This window comes from Aspergillus brunneoviolaceus, assembly GCF_003184695.1.
Source record: "Aspergillus brunneoviolaceus CBS 621.78 unplaced genomic scaffold BO95scaffold_42, whole genome shotgun sequence".
NCBI classification, from domain to species: domain Eukaryota; kingdom Fungi; phylum Ascomycota; class Eurotiomycetes; order Eurotiales; family Aspergillaceae; genus Aspergillus; species Aspergillus brunneoviolaceus.
The window spans coordinates 92,284-104,059 of NW_020290772.1; the positions used below are offsets into that span (position 1 = coordinate 92,284).

At 54.4% G+C, this 11,776-nt stretch overlaps 4 protein-coding genes across 4 annotated transcripts; 2 read left to right on the top strand and 2 right to left on the bottom strand.

Annotated features, from left to right (window-relative positions):
* Positions 1 to 111: 111 nt before the first annotated feature.
* On the bottom strand, positions 112 to 1,805 carry BO95DRAFT_474260 (TFIIH complex kinase subunit CCL1). The gene is made up of 2 exons (XM_025589789.1): positions 1,264 to 1,805; positions 112 to 1,186 (listed from the first exon to the last, which is right to left on the bottom strand). The coding sequence occupies exons 1-2, from the start codon at positions 1,621 to 1,623 to the stop codon at positions 194 to 196; spliced, it is 1,353 nt and encodes a 450-aa protein (XP_025441203.1). The 5' UTR covers positions 1,624 to 1,805; the 3' UTR covers positions 112 to 193.
* Positions 1,806 to 1,954: 149 nt separating this feature from the next.
* BO95DRAFT_391414 (E2 ubiquitin-conjugating protein UBC1) lies at positions 1,955 to 3,457 on the bottom strand. Its single transcript, XM_025583625.1, has 3 exons — positions 2,781 to 3,457; positions 2,406 to 2,710; positions 1,955 to 2,348 (listed from the first exon to the last, which is right to left on the bottom strand). Exons 1-3 carry the CDS (start codon positions 3,039 to 3,041, stop codon positions 2,174 to 2,176), a joined length of 741 nt encoding a protein of 246 aa, XP_025441204.1. The 5' UTR covers positions 3,042 to 3,457; the 3' UTR covers positions 1,955 to 2,173.
* An 860-nt stretch (positions 3,458 to 4,317) lies between these two features.
* Positions 4,318 to 7,737, top strand: BO95DRAFT_453991 (26S protease regulatory subunit 4; the record flags this gene model as incomplete). Its single annotated transcript, XM_025588242.1, has 3 exons — positions 4,318 to 5,245; positions 5,353 to 5,523; positions 5,945 to 7,737. 3 exons carry the CDS (start codon positions 4,318 to 4,320, stop codon positions 7,735 to 7,737), a joined length of 2,892 nt encoding a protein of 963 aa, XP_025441205.1.
* Positions 7,738 to 8,249: 512 nt separating this feature from the next.
* On the top strand, positions 8,250 to 11,576 carry BO95DRAFT_443873 (DUF803 domain membrane protein). Its single transcript, XM_025586751.1, has 2 exons — positions 8,250 to 9,735; positions 9,800 to 11,576. The coding sequence occupies exons 1-2, from the start codon at positions 8,742 to 8,744 to the stop codon at positions 11,278 to 11,280; spliced, it is 2,475 nt and encodes an 824-aa protein (XP_025441206.1). The 5' UTR covers positions 8,250 to 8,741; the 3' UTR covers positions 11,281 to 11,576.
* The last annotated feature ends 200 nt before the right edge of the window (positions 11,577 to 11,776 follow it).

The following is an 11,776-nucleotide window of genomic DNA, read 5'->3' on the forward strand; positions in this document are numbered from 1 at the left end:
ATTGTAGTTGCACCTGTAGATTTGGTTTACAGGTTCATGTCTTGTAGACGAATGCCGATCTTGGGAGCGTAGTATACTAATTCATCGGATCTGTTACCTATCCAAACCATTCATTATTGTATTGGTTCCATCCACCGTCAATTCTATAATCCGCTCCCCGCCACCTCCTAATCCTATACAACTAACCCTAAGTTTACCGCTCCTTCGTCCTCTGCATAACCAACTCCCCCCCGAAAATATCCTTACTACCGCTGGAAGATTCCGCGGCGGTCTCCAACTTCCGCTTCTTCGCCAACCTCTCCATCTCACTTTCCGACGCTCCAGAATCGACCCCCCCTGTTGGAGTTGCCGCCGCAGCCGCAGCCGCAGCCGAAGAAGCGAGCGCCGCCGCAGGGATCCTCTTCTGCCCAGCGCCACCTAAATTCACCTTCTCGGGATTCTGGCAGTGATACAGCTTCTTCCCGATGATCCGACGGAGGGTCTTCATCTGATCCGGATCCGAGGCGAGGGGCTTGTAGGCCTGCAGCATGACGGCGCAGTCGTTGAGCGTGCGGAGAAGTTTCGGTCGGAGGGCCGCCAGCCCATCCGCCGCCTCCGCTTCTTGGACGGATGATGATGGGGCTGGGGTGCCGAGTTTCGTGTCGAGGTAGTACTCGGCCAAGGCGCGGTCGGCCAGCATCAGCGCGGCGAGCCAGATCTGCGCCGGCGTGAAGAGGAAATACACGTCGGTGATCTGGGCGGCGGATTTGAGGATCTCGCGGGTGGTGTGGTGGGCGCGGGCGATTCGGTCGGTGATGTTTTTTGAGGAAGACGAAAGGGGGAGGGCGAGGAGGCCCCTTTGCAGGGATTCCGGGGTTTGCGTCTGCGTGGTGGCGGCGAGGTGCGGTGCGGGCTGGCCCTGCCCCGCGGCCAGGGCCTGGAGCTCCATGATCCCCCCCTCCAGCCCCCGGAACGGGTGCCGCACGTCGAACGTGAAGCGCAGGCTCTGCATCACCACGAACTCCGGCGCGATGATGTCCTCCGCCGTCGTGTCGCCGGGCACCCCGTCCGCGAACTGGCGCAGCGACATGTAGTAGTTGTCTGTCTTGGTGGCGAGGAAGAGCGCGCACGGCATGATTTGTTTCGGGTGGTAGGTCATCGGGCTGTTCGTCAGGTAGAAGCGCCGGAGGTATTGGATTGCTGTTGCCTTTTTTTTTCGGGGGTGTTAGTTTTTGGGGTTTGGGAGGGGGGGAGAGGGTTGGGCTGGCTGGCTGGCTGGCTTACTCGGACTATCGTCGGTAATGGCGGTTTGTACGCTTCTCCTAGCTGGATGATCTGCTCGCAGTAGTAGCTCACGGTCTGCTGCTCTTCCTCGGGCGTCAGGCATTCGATGGGTTTCTCTTCGGCTTTCGCGGGGTGGTTGGTGCTGGTGCTGGTGCTGGTGCTGCCCTCAACTTCGGGGACCGGGGTGCCCGTCGCGGACGAGGTGGCGGAGCGGCGCGCCTCCTGCGCGCGGCGGATGGCGGCGCGCACCCGGTCGCTGGCCACGGCGTTGGTGGTCGCCCGTTGGGCTTGGAGGGAGGCCGCGGTGAAGGACCAGAGGCGGTATTGCGAGGAGGTGCGGTAGAAGTCGTCTTCGATCATTTTGGGTTGCGTTGATGGCGGCTTGGCAAGCCGTGCCGTGAGGTGGGTGTCTGTTGCGCAGTCGGGTTGTAAAACGGGAGGGTTGGCTTTGTGGTTGGATGGTGCGGTCAGTGAAGGGTCAGGTCAATGGTGAGGTGGGCGCTCTTTTGTAAAGTTGGTGCTGGTGAAGGGGTTTTGCGGCGGAGAAAGTTGGAGATGGAGATGGGCGGAGACGGAGGAGATCCGTTGATGATCCACGTGCTTATCGATAGCGCTGCTCTTCCAGCAATCCTTTGTCCACGGAGTTACGCACGTTTACTTATATTGGCAAACAACTTAATCAAGTCTTCAACCCACCAACTTCTTGCCGATGCACATGTCTCATTGGCTTAATCACTCAAAACATCAGATGCTAAATAACGCAAATGGATGAATAGCTGGATATATGAAAAAAAGCTCAAACGAGAAATTAGAGCGCTCGATCAAACAGCAAACCCTCAAAGCTCAACACTTGATCCCGAGAAAAAGAAAAGCTAAAGCTGTCTGTGAATGTGGTCTGTCTAGGTCTTTCTTACGGCTCACCCAGCAGCCGTGCAGTGACGTCCCCCATGTATGCCTCCTCCAGCTCATAATCCTCGCCCTCCATCCGATCGATGCCATAGTATTTGAACGCCGCTACCACGCGGTCGACGTCGAAACCCATGCTACAGAAGCGGTCGATCAGGTCTTTGTTGTAGCCATCATACCTGTGCAGCAACAGTCAGCGAGGATATATGCGCAGATTTCGAGCCGGTGGTCCATACTTGGCGAGATCCTCCTTCTCCTGCTCCGCCTTAGACTTGAGCTCCAGCTCGCGCAGGGTCTCATCCGTCGCGCCGCCACTGCCCTCTCCCGCGTGTTTTCTCGGCGCCCCCGCATATATGACCGCCCACTCCTGGGCCTTCCGGGCGAACTCCTTGGGATGGCGCAACAGCATCTGCGCGACCTCCGCGTCCTGCGGGTCCTTCGGTTCTGGCGTGCTCAGTAGTGACTGCAGTGAGAGGAGAGCGGATTTGATGGTCAGGACGGGCGACCAGGCGGTGGATAGGGTATCCAGGCATATCGCACCCTAGAACAGGGAAATGAGGCATGAGCAAGTCTCGTCACGAGCATTGGAAGGGGGAAACTCCAGCACTCACCGTTTGACTGCTGACATTCGGGTGCCAGACCTTGGTTTGGAACTTCATCACAGGGGGCCGGAACGGGTAGTCGGTGGGGATCTTGATGTCCACTGCATATGTACCACCTTCGTACGGAGTCCCCGGCGGACCTGGGAAAGTCCCGCGGAGGTGTGTGATATCGTCGTCGTTCCCTACCGGCTCCGCGGTGATTTGCGAGTGCGTGTCCGCATGTATGTCGGCAATCTCCTTGGCGATACGACGTGCTCGATTTGAAGCCATAGTTTTGAGAATTGGAACGAGGTAGTTGCAAAGGAGCAAGCAGTCAAGGTGCTTTAGCTTTCGGGGTGAAAGGCCAACGAGGATTCTTTCCTGGGAAACAATACGAAGCGCAAGCTATATAAGTGAAAATCAGATTATGTCAGCCTGAGAGCAGTATAAATAAAGTAATGACGATTATACAGGAAAGTCCTAGCCAAGCTGACACGAAGCGGAGGTATAAAAAGCAAAAAGGAAAAAGCAAAAATGGACGCTGATGGAGGAAAGATGGAGCAGTGCAGCCTCACTTAATCGGCGGGGGACTGGCGAGGAAAATGAGGGGATCGCAAGTATTGGTGGGGCGTAAGCGCTCGCCGACGATAAAGCTCGCAAGCTGGTTGGAAACACACCTCCTGATGGCGCACTGCGAATCGATTTGGGGAAGCTTTTCCCAATATAGTGACGGTGCTAGTCTATTCTTGTTTAAGTGAGAGTCAAGAAATCTGATATGTCGACCGCGTTGCTGTATCTAAAAGGAAGCCGAGGGAAGAGGCCCGGGGGAAATGGATGATCATGGATCATGGATCATGGATCCATGATGATCAAACGAATTGCCAGATTCGTACTGGTGGCCTGGTGGCCTGGTGGCCTGGCAAGGCAGCCTACGCTGGCCAGAGCTTGTGGCCTTGGCCCTCAGGCTCTAATGCAAAGCACGTGAGGCGGTGATGCGTTGTTGGCCGCAGCGCCAAGGCCGGCACGGATGGCGACGACGACAGCTTCCCAGCTGCTGCTCATCTCATCACAGCTTCACGCCTTCCATCCTCCTCCCATCATCCACCGAGCTTGCGCCCCATCCCCCAGTACCTCTACATCGAATTTTTGTCCGCCTCTAGTCTGGCCGTGATATTCCATACATAATACTCGCCCTGTGTCTTTAATTCTCTAGGACTATGGTACGCTGTCAACCCTTGCTGTCGCTCACAGCTCTTGACGCCTCTTGATGTCACCTATCTAATACTTTCCAATAAATAGGGTAACCAGCAGTCCAACATTGGCGGAGGTCCCGGTGGGGATGGAAGAGATGACAAGGACAAGAAGGTATGTCTGTCCTTTCGCTCAGAGTCATGATACGTCAGCTTACCAAACTACTCGTCCACAGAAGGATAAGCCCAGATACGAACCACCTCCCCCCCCTACCACTCGCCTCGGTCGCAAGAAGCGCAAGGCCGCAGGCCCAAGCACGGCTTCCAAGCTCCCCGACATCTTCCCGACTTCACGATGTAAACTACGATACCTCCGCATGCAGCGGGTTCACGACCACCTGCTGCTAGAAGAAGAATACGTCGAGAACATGGAGCGTCTGCGCAAGACCAAGGCCCAGGCTGCACTAGATACCGCCAACCGAAGCGACCTCGAGCTCGCGGACAGAAACGCAGATGAGAGAAGCCGGGTTGATGATATGAGAGGCAGTCCCATGGGCGTCGGCAACCTGGAAGAGCTGATCGACGACGATCACGCGATCGTCTCCAGCGCTACTGGCCCCGAGTACTACGTATCGATCATGTCGTTCGTTGACAAGGACTTGCTTGAGCCGGGTGCCAGTATCCTTCTACACCACAAGTCGGTCTCCGTGGTTGGTGTGTTGACTGAGGAGTCCGATCCTCTCGTCTCCGTGATGAAGCTCGACAAGGCACCGACCGAGTCCTACGCAGATATTGGTGGTCTTGAGACCCAGATTCAGGAGGTCCGCGAATCCGTCGAACTTCCGCTGCTCCACCCGGAGTTGTACGAGGAGATGGGTATCAAACCGCCTAAAGGTGTTATCCTGTACGGTGCCCCCGGTACCGGAAAGACCCTGCTGGCCAAGGCTGTCGCCAACCAGACCAGCGCCACTTTCCTTCGTATTGTTGGCAGTGAGCTTATCCAGAAGTACCTTGGAGATGGTCCTCGCTTGGTTCGACAGATCTTCCAGGTTGCGGCTGAACACGCCCCATCCATTGTGTTTATTGATGAAATCGATGCTATTGGTACGAAGCGTTACGACTCCACATCCGGCGGTGAGCGAGAAATCCAGCGTACCATGCTGGAGTTGCTTAACCAACTGGATGGTTTCGACGACCGCGGTGATGTCAAGGTGATCATGGCCACCAACAAGATCGAGACTCTGGATCCCGCTCTGATCCGTCCGGGACGTATTGACCGAAAGATTCTCTTCGAGAACCCCGACCGTGAGTGACCCCCCTATCTTGCCAGCCGAGCTCGAGTACTAATTGTATTCTAGAAAACACCAAGAAGAAGATTTTCACCCTACACACTTCCAAGATGTCGCTGGGAGATGACGTTGACTTGGATGAGTTCATCAACCAGAAGGATGATCTTTCTGGTGCTGATATTCGGGCCATTTGTACTGAGGCCGGTCTCATGGCTTTGAGAGAACGCCGGATGAGAGTGCAGATGGACGACTTCCGCGCCGCCAGGGAGCGCATCATGAAGACCAAGCAGGACGGTGGCCCTGTTGAGGGCTTGTACTTGTAGACGCGCAATATTGATGCTGTACGTAGATCTATATCAGCCTAACAAGTGATCTTTGGTCCACAACTTCCTTCATGAGCTCTTGAGCTATAATACGTAGTCTATATCCTTTTGGAGTTATTGGCTTATGCAACGTAAGATGCATATACATTTTACATTGATCTTCTGCTCGAACGGTTTCACATATGCTGAGGTAAAGTCATCTCCACCAAGCGTCACGTCATGTCTCTAGTCTATGAACTGGTTGTTATCAGTACAGTGAGAACCAATCTTATCATCACGTGTGCCCACGGCAAACAGAACAAACCATACAAACCTGTCAAAAGAGCTGGAACATCCTCTGAATGTCGTCTGAAGTCAGCGCTTTTAATCCTGCGACACACTCTCTCAACTAGCCAAAATGGAAGGATTCGACGAGGAAGCCTTCAAAAAGTTCTTTCCAACTAGCTTCGGTCGGCAGGAGAAGAAAACCGATGTGAGCACTCAGATCGATCGCACCAAGCGCACCGAGGTAGCTGCGAAAGTCGACAGCGATGACGAGAAGACGCGATCGAACACCGAGGTCACTCCTGGAGAGCCAACCATTCCTGGACCGGCGAACCGCGAGGTGAGGCCTGATAGTAACAATGGAAGTGACGATTCCGACTCCGACGACTCCGACTCAGAAGACGACGAGGACGAGTTTCCGGTCTCCCACGAGATGCTACTCAAGACCCATGACCGGGCAGTGACTACATTGACCGTTGACCCGGCGGGTTCGCGGTTGATCACTGGCTCCACGGACTGCACGATCAAGTTGCACGATTTTGCCTCGATGACGCCGTCGACTATACGCGCCTTCAAGTCCGTCGATCCATCTGCGAAGAAGCAGTCCGCCGCCCAAGAAGCACACTCCGTACACTACATCGCATTCAACCCACTGGCCCCGACCTATGTGATGGCTGTCTCCGCTACAGCGCAGCCGAGGATTCTGAATCGCGATGGTGAGACGGTTACTGAATTTGTCAAGGGTGACATGTATTTGAGGGACCTACACAATACCAAGGGCCATATTTCGGAGGTCACCAGCGGAGCATGGAGCCCGACCGATGAGAATCTATGTGTGACGGCTGGAACGGACAGCACAGTGCGCATCTGGGATGCTAATGTAGGAAGGACACAAAAGGAAGTGATTGTGCACAAGTCCAAGATGGCTGGATCCGCTGGTCGGAGCAAAATGACAGCCGTCGCGTGGGGCTCGCCCAAACAAGGAGGCCCTAATGTTCTGATCGGTGCTGCCCTTGATGGGAGCTTGATGATGTGGGGTGGTGATGGGCCATTTACCCGTCCGAGTGGTGAGGTTCGGGATGCTCATACCAAGGACACCTGGACGAGCGGCGTCGACATCAGCTCCGATGGCAGGCTGGTAGTCACTAAAGGTGGCGATGACACCATCAAGCTTTGGGACACGAGAAAATTCAAGAAACCGATCACGACTGTATCCCATCCGTCTAGTACCCGCTTCTCGACATCGAACATCATCTTCTCACCCTCCTCGGCGAATGTGCTTACTGGCTCCGAAACTGGCCACCTGCATATCTTGAACCCTGCTACGCTGAGGCCAGAACTAGTAACGCCCATTACTCCTGGATCCCCGGTCATCACTGTCCTATGGCACGAAAAGATGAACCAGATCCTTACCGGTTCCGCCAATGCCGAGACGCATGTTCTCTACAACCCGAATATGTCGAGTAGGGGCGCGGCCTTGGTTATGTCCAAGGCGCCGAAGCGCCGTCACATCGATGATGACCCTAGTCTCACTATGGATCTCAGCCAGGGTCTCTCGGGAGACTCTGTTGTAGTGGGTTCGAACGGAGTTCCTCACTACAGCTCGTCTACTTGGTCTGCCCGCCATCCGACCATTGGGTTGACGGCTTCAGGACGCCCCAAGGACCCTCGCAGACCGTACATGCCGGCTGCGACTCCGTTTGCCAAGTCGCAACCGGACGAGAAGCATATTCGAGATAACATCCCTCTCAGTTCGATGCGGGACGAAGATCCTCGGGAGGCCCTGTTGAAATATGCAGACAAGGCCGAAAAGGATCCAATTTTCACCAAGGCGTGGAAGGAAACACAACCCACGCCTATCTATCGGGAGCTCAGCGATGATGAAGAACAGAAGCCAGAGAAAAAGCGGACAAGGAGGTAATCAGCATGACAGGCTCTAATTGTCGGTCTTCTGTAATGTCTTCGTGAAACCTTTGTATATATCCCATATGACAGATGGCGTTTGGAGGGTGCAACGGGAAATTCATCAAAAGCGAGCAATCATTCTATTTAAAGCCCTGTAAAGATGATGATGATTGGGGATCTGTCAATTCGGAGTCACAGAGAGTTTGTTGTCGAGGACGAACTAGTTCATGCTTGATGACGTTGGACCGACAGGGAGGAAGTGGAGAAGAGAAGGAAAATGGCGCCTCATTCCTCGGATCGCGTTGCGAATCAAGGCGAATTATGGCCTGAAGTAGAAGTATAATGATGCCTGCTGTGCTTGGACACAGGTTTGAAGACCTTTGAGATCTTCTCAGTAGCTTTGCTAGCACCTGCACGTGTGACTGCTCATGTCTTGTCTTATCCTATCCTGTCTGGGTTTAAGGGGAGGATAAATTATTTAATTTAGACCAGCGCGACTCCTGGTCGGTTCGCTCGGCTTCTTTCCATCCACTCTCTCTTCCAACCAAACCAAACCCAACCCAAATCAACTCCTCCTCCCCGATCGCTCGCTCGATCGACATTTTACTTTCATCACTCCAATACTGGACTCCTCGTTTCTTGTGGATCTCTTGATTTCTCTGCAGCGTCTAAGTCGTTCAACAGGCGACTTCGCTTGACCGACGACGAAGATTTAGGGGACCCAAATACAGCATGCGGTGGTTCTCAGGAGCATGAACGACGGCTCAGGAAATCAATCACCAGTACAACTTTGGTGAAGTGACTAGAATTCCTGGCCTGGCGTTACCAAGCTATTGAATCTTCATTCTAAGACTACCACACAGCAGAAAGCTTTTGTGAGTCTGCACATCTTCGGATTTGACGATCCTCGGCGAAGCAACCAAGTCAATCGGGACCTCCGCTTTGTCTTATCTCCCCTCAAACTCTCTTCGACATTCCCGCTCACCCTTTCCGGCTCCCTTACGCCGCGACTCATCGCATATGGATCTTATGCGGGAGGCGCCCCTGGCAGCAGGTCTGCTCACCACACTCCTGTCCTCCGCCATTCCAACGCCCACCGCTCTAGCCCAACATTCACCTTCTTCATCCCCGCTTCTACCTTCTCCGACTGCGAACCCCGTGTACGATGGCGGCAACGGTGATGGGGAATCGGGTGGCATGCACGAATGGTCCTCCCTGATTGGAATTGTGACTGCGCTGGTTGGCAACGTGCTCATTTCGCTGGCGCTCAACATCCAACGCTACGCGCACATCCGGATCGATCGGGAATGGGAACAGGAGAAGTTACAAAAAGAGATAGACTGGAAACGCACCCACCAAGGCCATGACCACGATCTGGGTGATGGTGAATCCGGTCGAGGCCGCAGCCGTGCTGCTCTCCAAGGACGTTACCGGGACGAATCCCCTGACTTTGTACCTGAGGACGCGCCGAACCGTTCCGAGCGGAGCCAGCGATATCGCGACGACGAGGAGGAAGACAACGTGCATGATTACATGGGGGATTCTATGCAGTCCGACAATACTGTCCGGCCGGAAAACGAGGGCGACCGCCGGAGTGGCCGCAAATCCTACCTGCGCTCGCCGTACTGGTGGGTCGGAATCGTGCTCATGTCTGTAGGCGAGGTGGGAAACTTCATGGCCTACGGGTTCGCGCCCGCGTCTATCGTGTCTCCGTTGGGTGTGGTCGCGCTGATCTCGAACTGTGTCATTGCGCCCTTCATGCTGAAGGAGAAATTCCGGCAACGCGATGCTTGGGGTGTTCTCATCGCCATCGCGGGCGCTGTGGTGGTTGTGATTAGTGCCCCGTCCTCGGAGGAGAAGATCGGGCCTCACGATATCTGGGTGATGATCACGCGCTGGGAGTTTGAGCTCTACTTGGGTCTCACGGCTGCGTTGATTGTCGGGCTGATGTGGGCTAGTCGTAAGTATGGGCCGAAGACAATCTTGATCGACGTGGGGCTGGTTGCATTGTACGGTATGTTCAGTATTCTTGATTGTGATACTGTTCTTTTACATGATTACTGATGTTGTCTATGTAGGTGGATATACCGCCTTGTCGACCAAAGGTGTCTCTTCTCTATTGACATTCACCTTTTGGCATGTTATCACGTTCCGGGTCACTTATCTCCTCGTTTTCATCCTCATCTTCAGCGCAATAATGCAGATTCGATACATCAACCGAGCGCTGCAGCGTTTCGATTCGACCCAGGTGATCCCGACTCAGTTTGTTCTTTTCACTCTTTCAGTCATTATCGGCAGCGCCATTCTGTATCGCGACTTCGAAGCTTTCACGGTGAAGCGCGCCAGCAAATTCGTGGGCGGTTGTCTTCTGACCTTCTTGGGAGTGTACTTCATCACTAGTGGAAGAGTCCGTAGCGACACGGAGTCCTCTTTCTCGGCTGATGATGAGGAAGAAGCTATCGGGCTGTTGGCGGGGGAGCGCTATCACGATCATGTCGATCTGTCACCGAATCTAGCTCCGCAAGGCAAAGTACATCAGCAGGGACGAACTGTGCACAATTTTCAGGATGGCAGTCTGGAATCACCCTCCGGGTCACTTATCAGTCATGGCCTTGAGGATGTGGATGATAATTTGCCCACGCCTCGGGGAGCTTTGTCTGCTGCGCCATCATCCCCGACGGGTTCTCTTATTGCGGAATCGGAATCATGTCGCTTAGATGAGCCCACATCCCCTGTACACCCCAGTTCACTTCTAAGAAACCCGTGGGCTGAGTCCCGAGGATCAACGTCGGCTTCAAGCCATCGCCCATCCACCCCTCCTGGACACTCGGGATCAACCACACATGAGTCGCCATTCCTGCTTCGCTTCCCTCCTGCTCCTGGCGCAGAAGACGGCGAACCGCAAGGCACGCCCACTGAAGGAACTCAGCAGAATGCCCGAAACGTTGTTGTCCCGCATACCCCACCGGCACGGAGACTGCGCAATTCCATATCTAACTTCTCGCCTGGCCCTTTCCTCCCCGCGATCTCATCTGGGTTCAGCGCGGTGGTTGCTGAGTCGCTTCGTCGCGGTGAGATTAGCCCCAACAAGGGTCGGAAGATTGGACGACGGATAGGTCGGAAGAAGCAGCTGAGTACGACAGTGTTGGATGGATACACTCGGACCAGAAATGGCGAGACACTTGAGCCCATCCGTGATTCGGATGGAAGTGCTGGAGTGGGTCTAAACCCCCGGTTCCCATTGTCGGACACCCGGCTTCATTCTACGGGTGAGCTCTCTACAGCTCCTGTGACTGCTGGTGCTGCCACTCCTGGGCTCGAATCGGAAATTGGTACTGGAACGCCCAAACCACAGGATATTGCCTCGCTCTCGCGACTTCGAAGCCTGAGTGATTCGTGGAGCGGAGGACTGGCCTGGCTCGGCGGCGTTCTCCACAAACCCGGTGCGAGGAGAGGGTCCGCTAATCCACCTCTGTCGGAAGACCAAGGAGGTGACGGCAGTGCCGGGGCACCGAGCAGCCAAACCCAGCGGGGGTCCGAGTCTGACACGCAGGTGTAGTAGGCTGAGAGTTTCTCAGGTGGCTGAGTCACACCACTTGTTAGTACATACTTTTGTTTTCGAGTAATATATGGGCGGAAGATAATTTCAGATAGCATCGGCATTCCCTCTGCACTATATAGGGGTTTTAATAGACTTTAGCGTTGTGGTTCATCAGTCGAGATGGAGGGCGAGTGAAGCGTTCAATTCTGCATGACACTGTATGCAGTGAAATTGGAAGAAACAGCCTCTGCCCACATGTACAGGATAACTCATACGACCAACCTCAAATATCATTAGTGTAATTGAAATAGTGGAATTGAAAGACTAGTAGGGAACAGTGCAGGGAAGCTGCAGCAAAGGGAGACTCTCGATAGGCGGAATTGACTGGGCAAGACCCTGGCAAATTCCCCCGGCTTTAATCTATCCTGTCAACAACCCCTCATCTCCTCCTCTCCTCCTCTCCTCACCTCTTCATTCCTTCTCCTCCTCACCCCACTCGACAATTTAGCCGTGA

Bases quoted from the DNA above. Each gene is read 5' to 3' on its own strand.
- BO95DRAFT_474260 (XM_025589789.1), bottom strand. From the start codon at position 1,623: ATGATCGAAGACGACTTCTACCGCACCTCCTCGCAATACCGCCTCTGG. The intron at 1,187-1,263 runs GTAAGCCAGCCA...CGAAAAAAAAAG, and splicing joins CATTACCGACGATAGTCCGA to GCAACAGCAATCCAATACCT.
- BO95DRAFT_443873 (XM_025586751.1), top strand. From the start codon at position 8,742: ATGGATCTTATGCGGGAGGCGCCCCTGGCAGCAGGTCTGCTCACCACA. The intron at 9,736-9,799 runs GTATGTTCAGTA...TTGTCTATGTAG, and splicing joins GGGGCTGGTTGCATTGTACG to GTGGATATACCGCCTTGTCG.
- BO95DRAFT_391414 (XM_025583625.1), bottom strand. From the start codon at position 3,041: ATGGCTTCAAATCGAGCACGTCGTATCGCCAAGGAGATTGCCGACATA. The intron at 2,711-2,780 runs GTGAGTGCTGGA...TCCCTGTTCTAG, and splicing joins CGAATGTCAGCAGTCAAACG to GGTGCGATATGCCTGGATAC. The intron at 2,349-2,405 runs GTATGGACCACC...GTTGCTGCACAG, and splicing joins GAGAAGGAGGATCTCGCCAA to GTATGATGGCTACAACAAAG.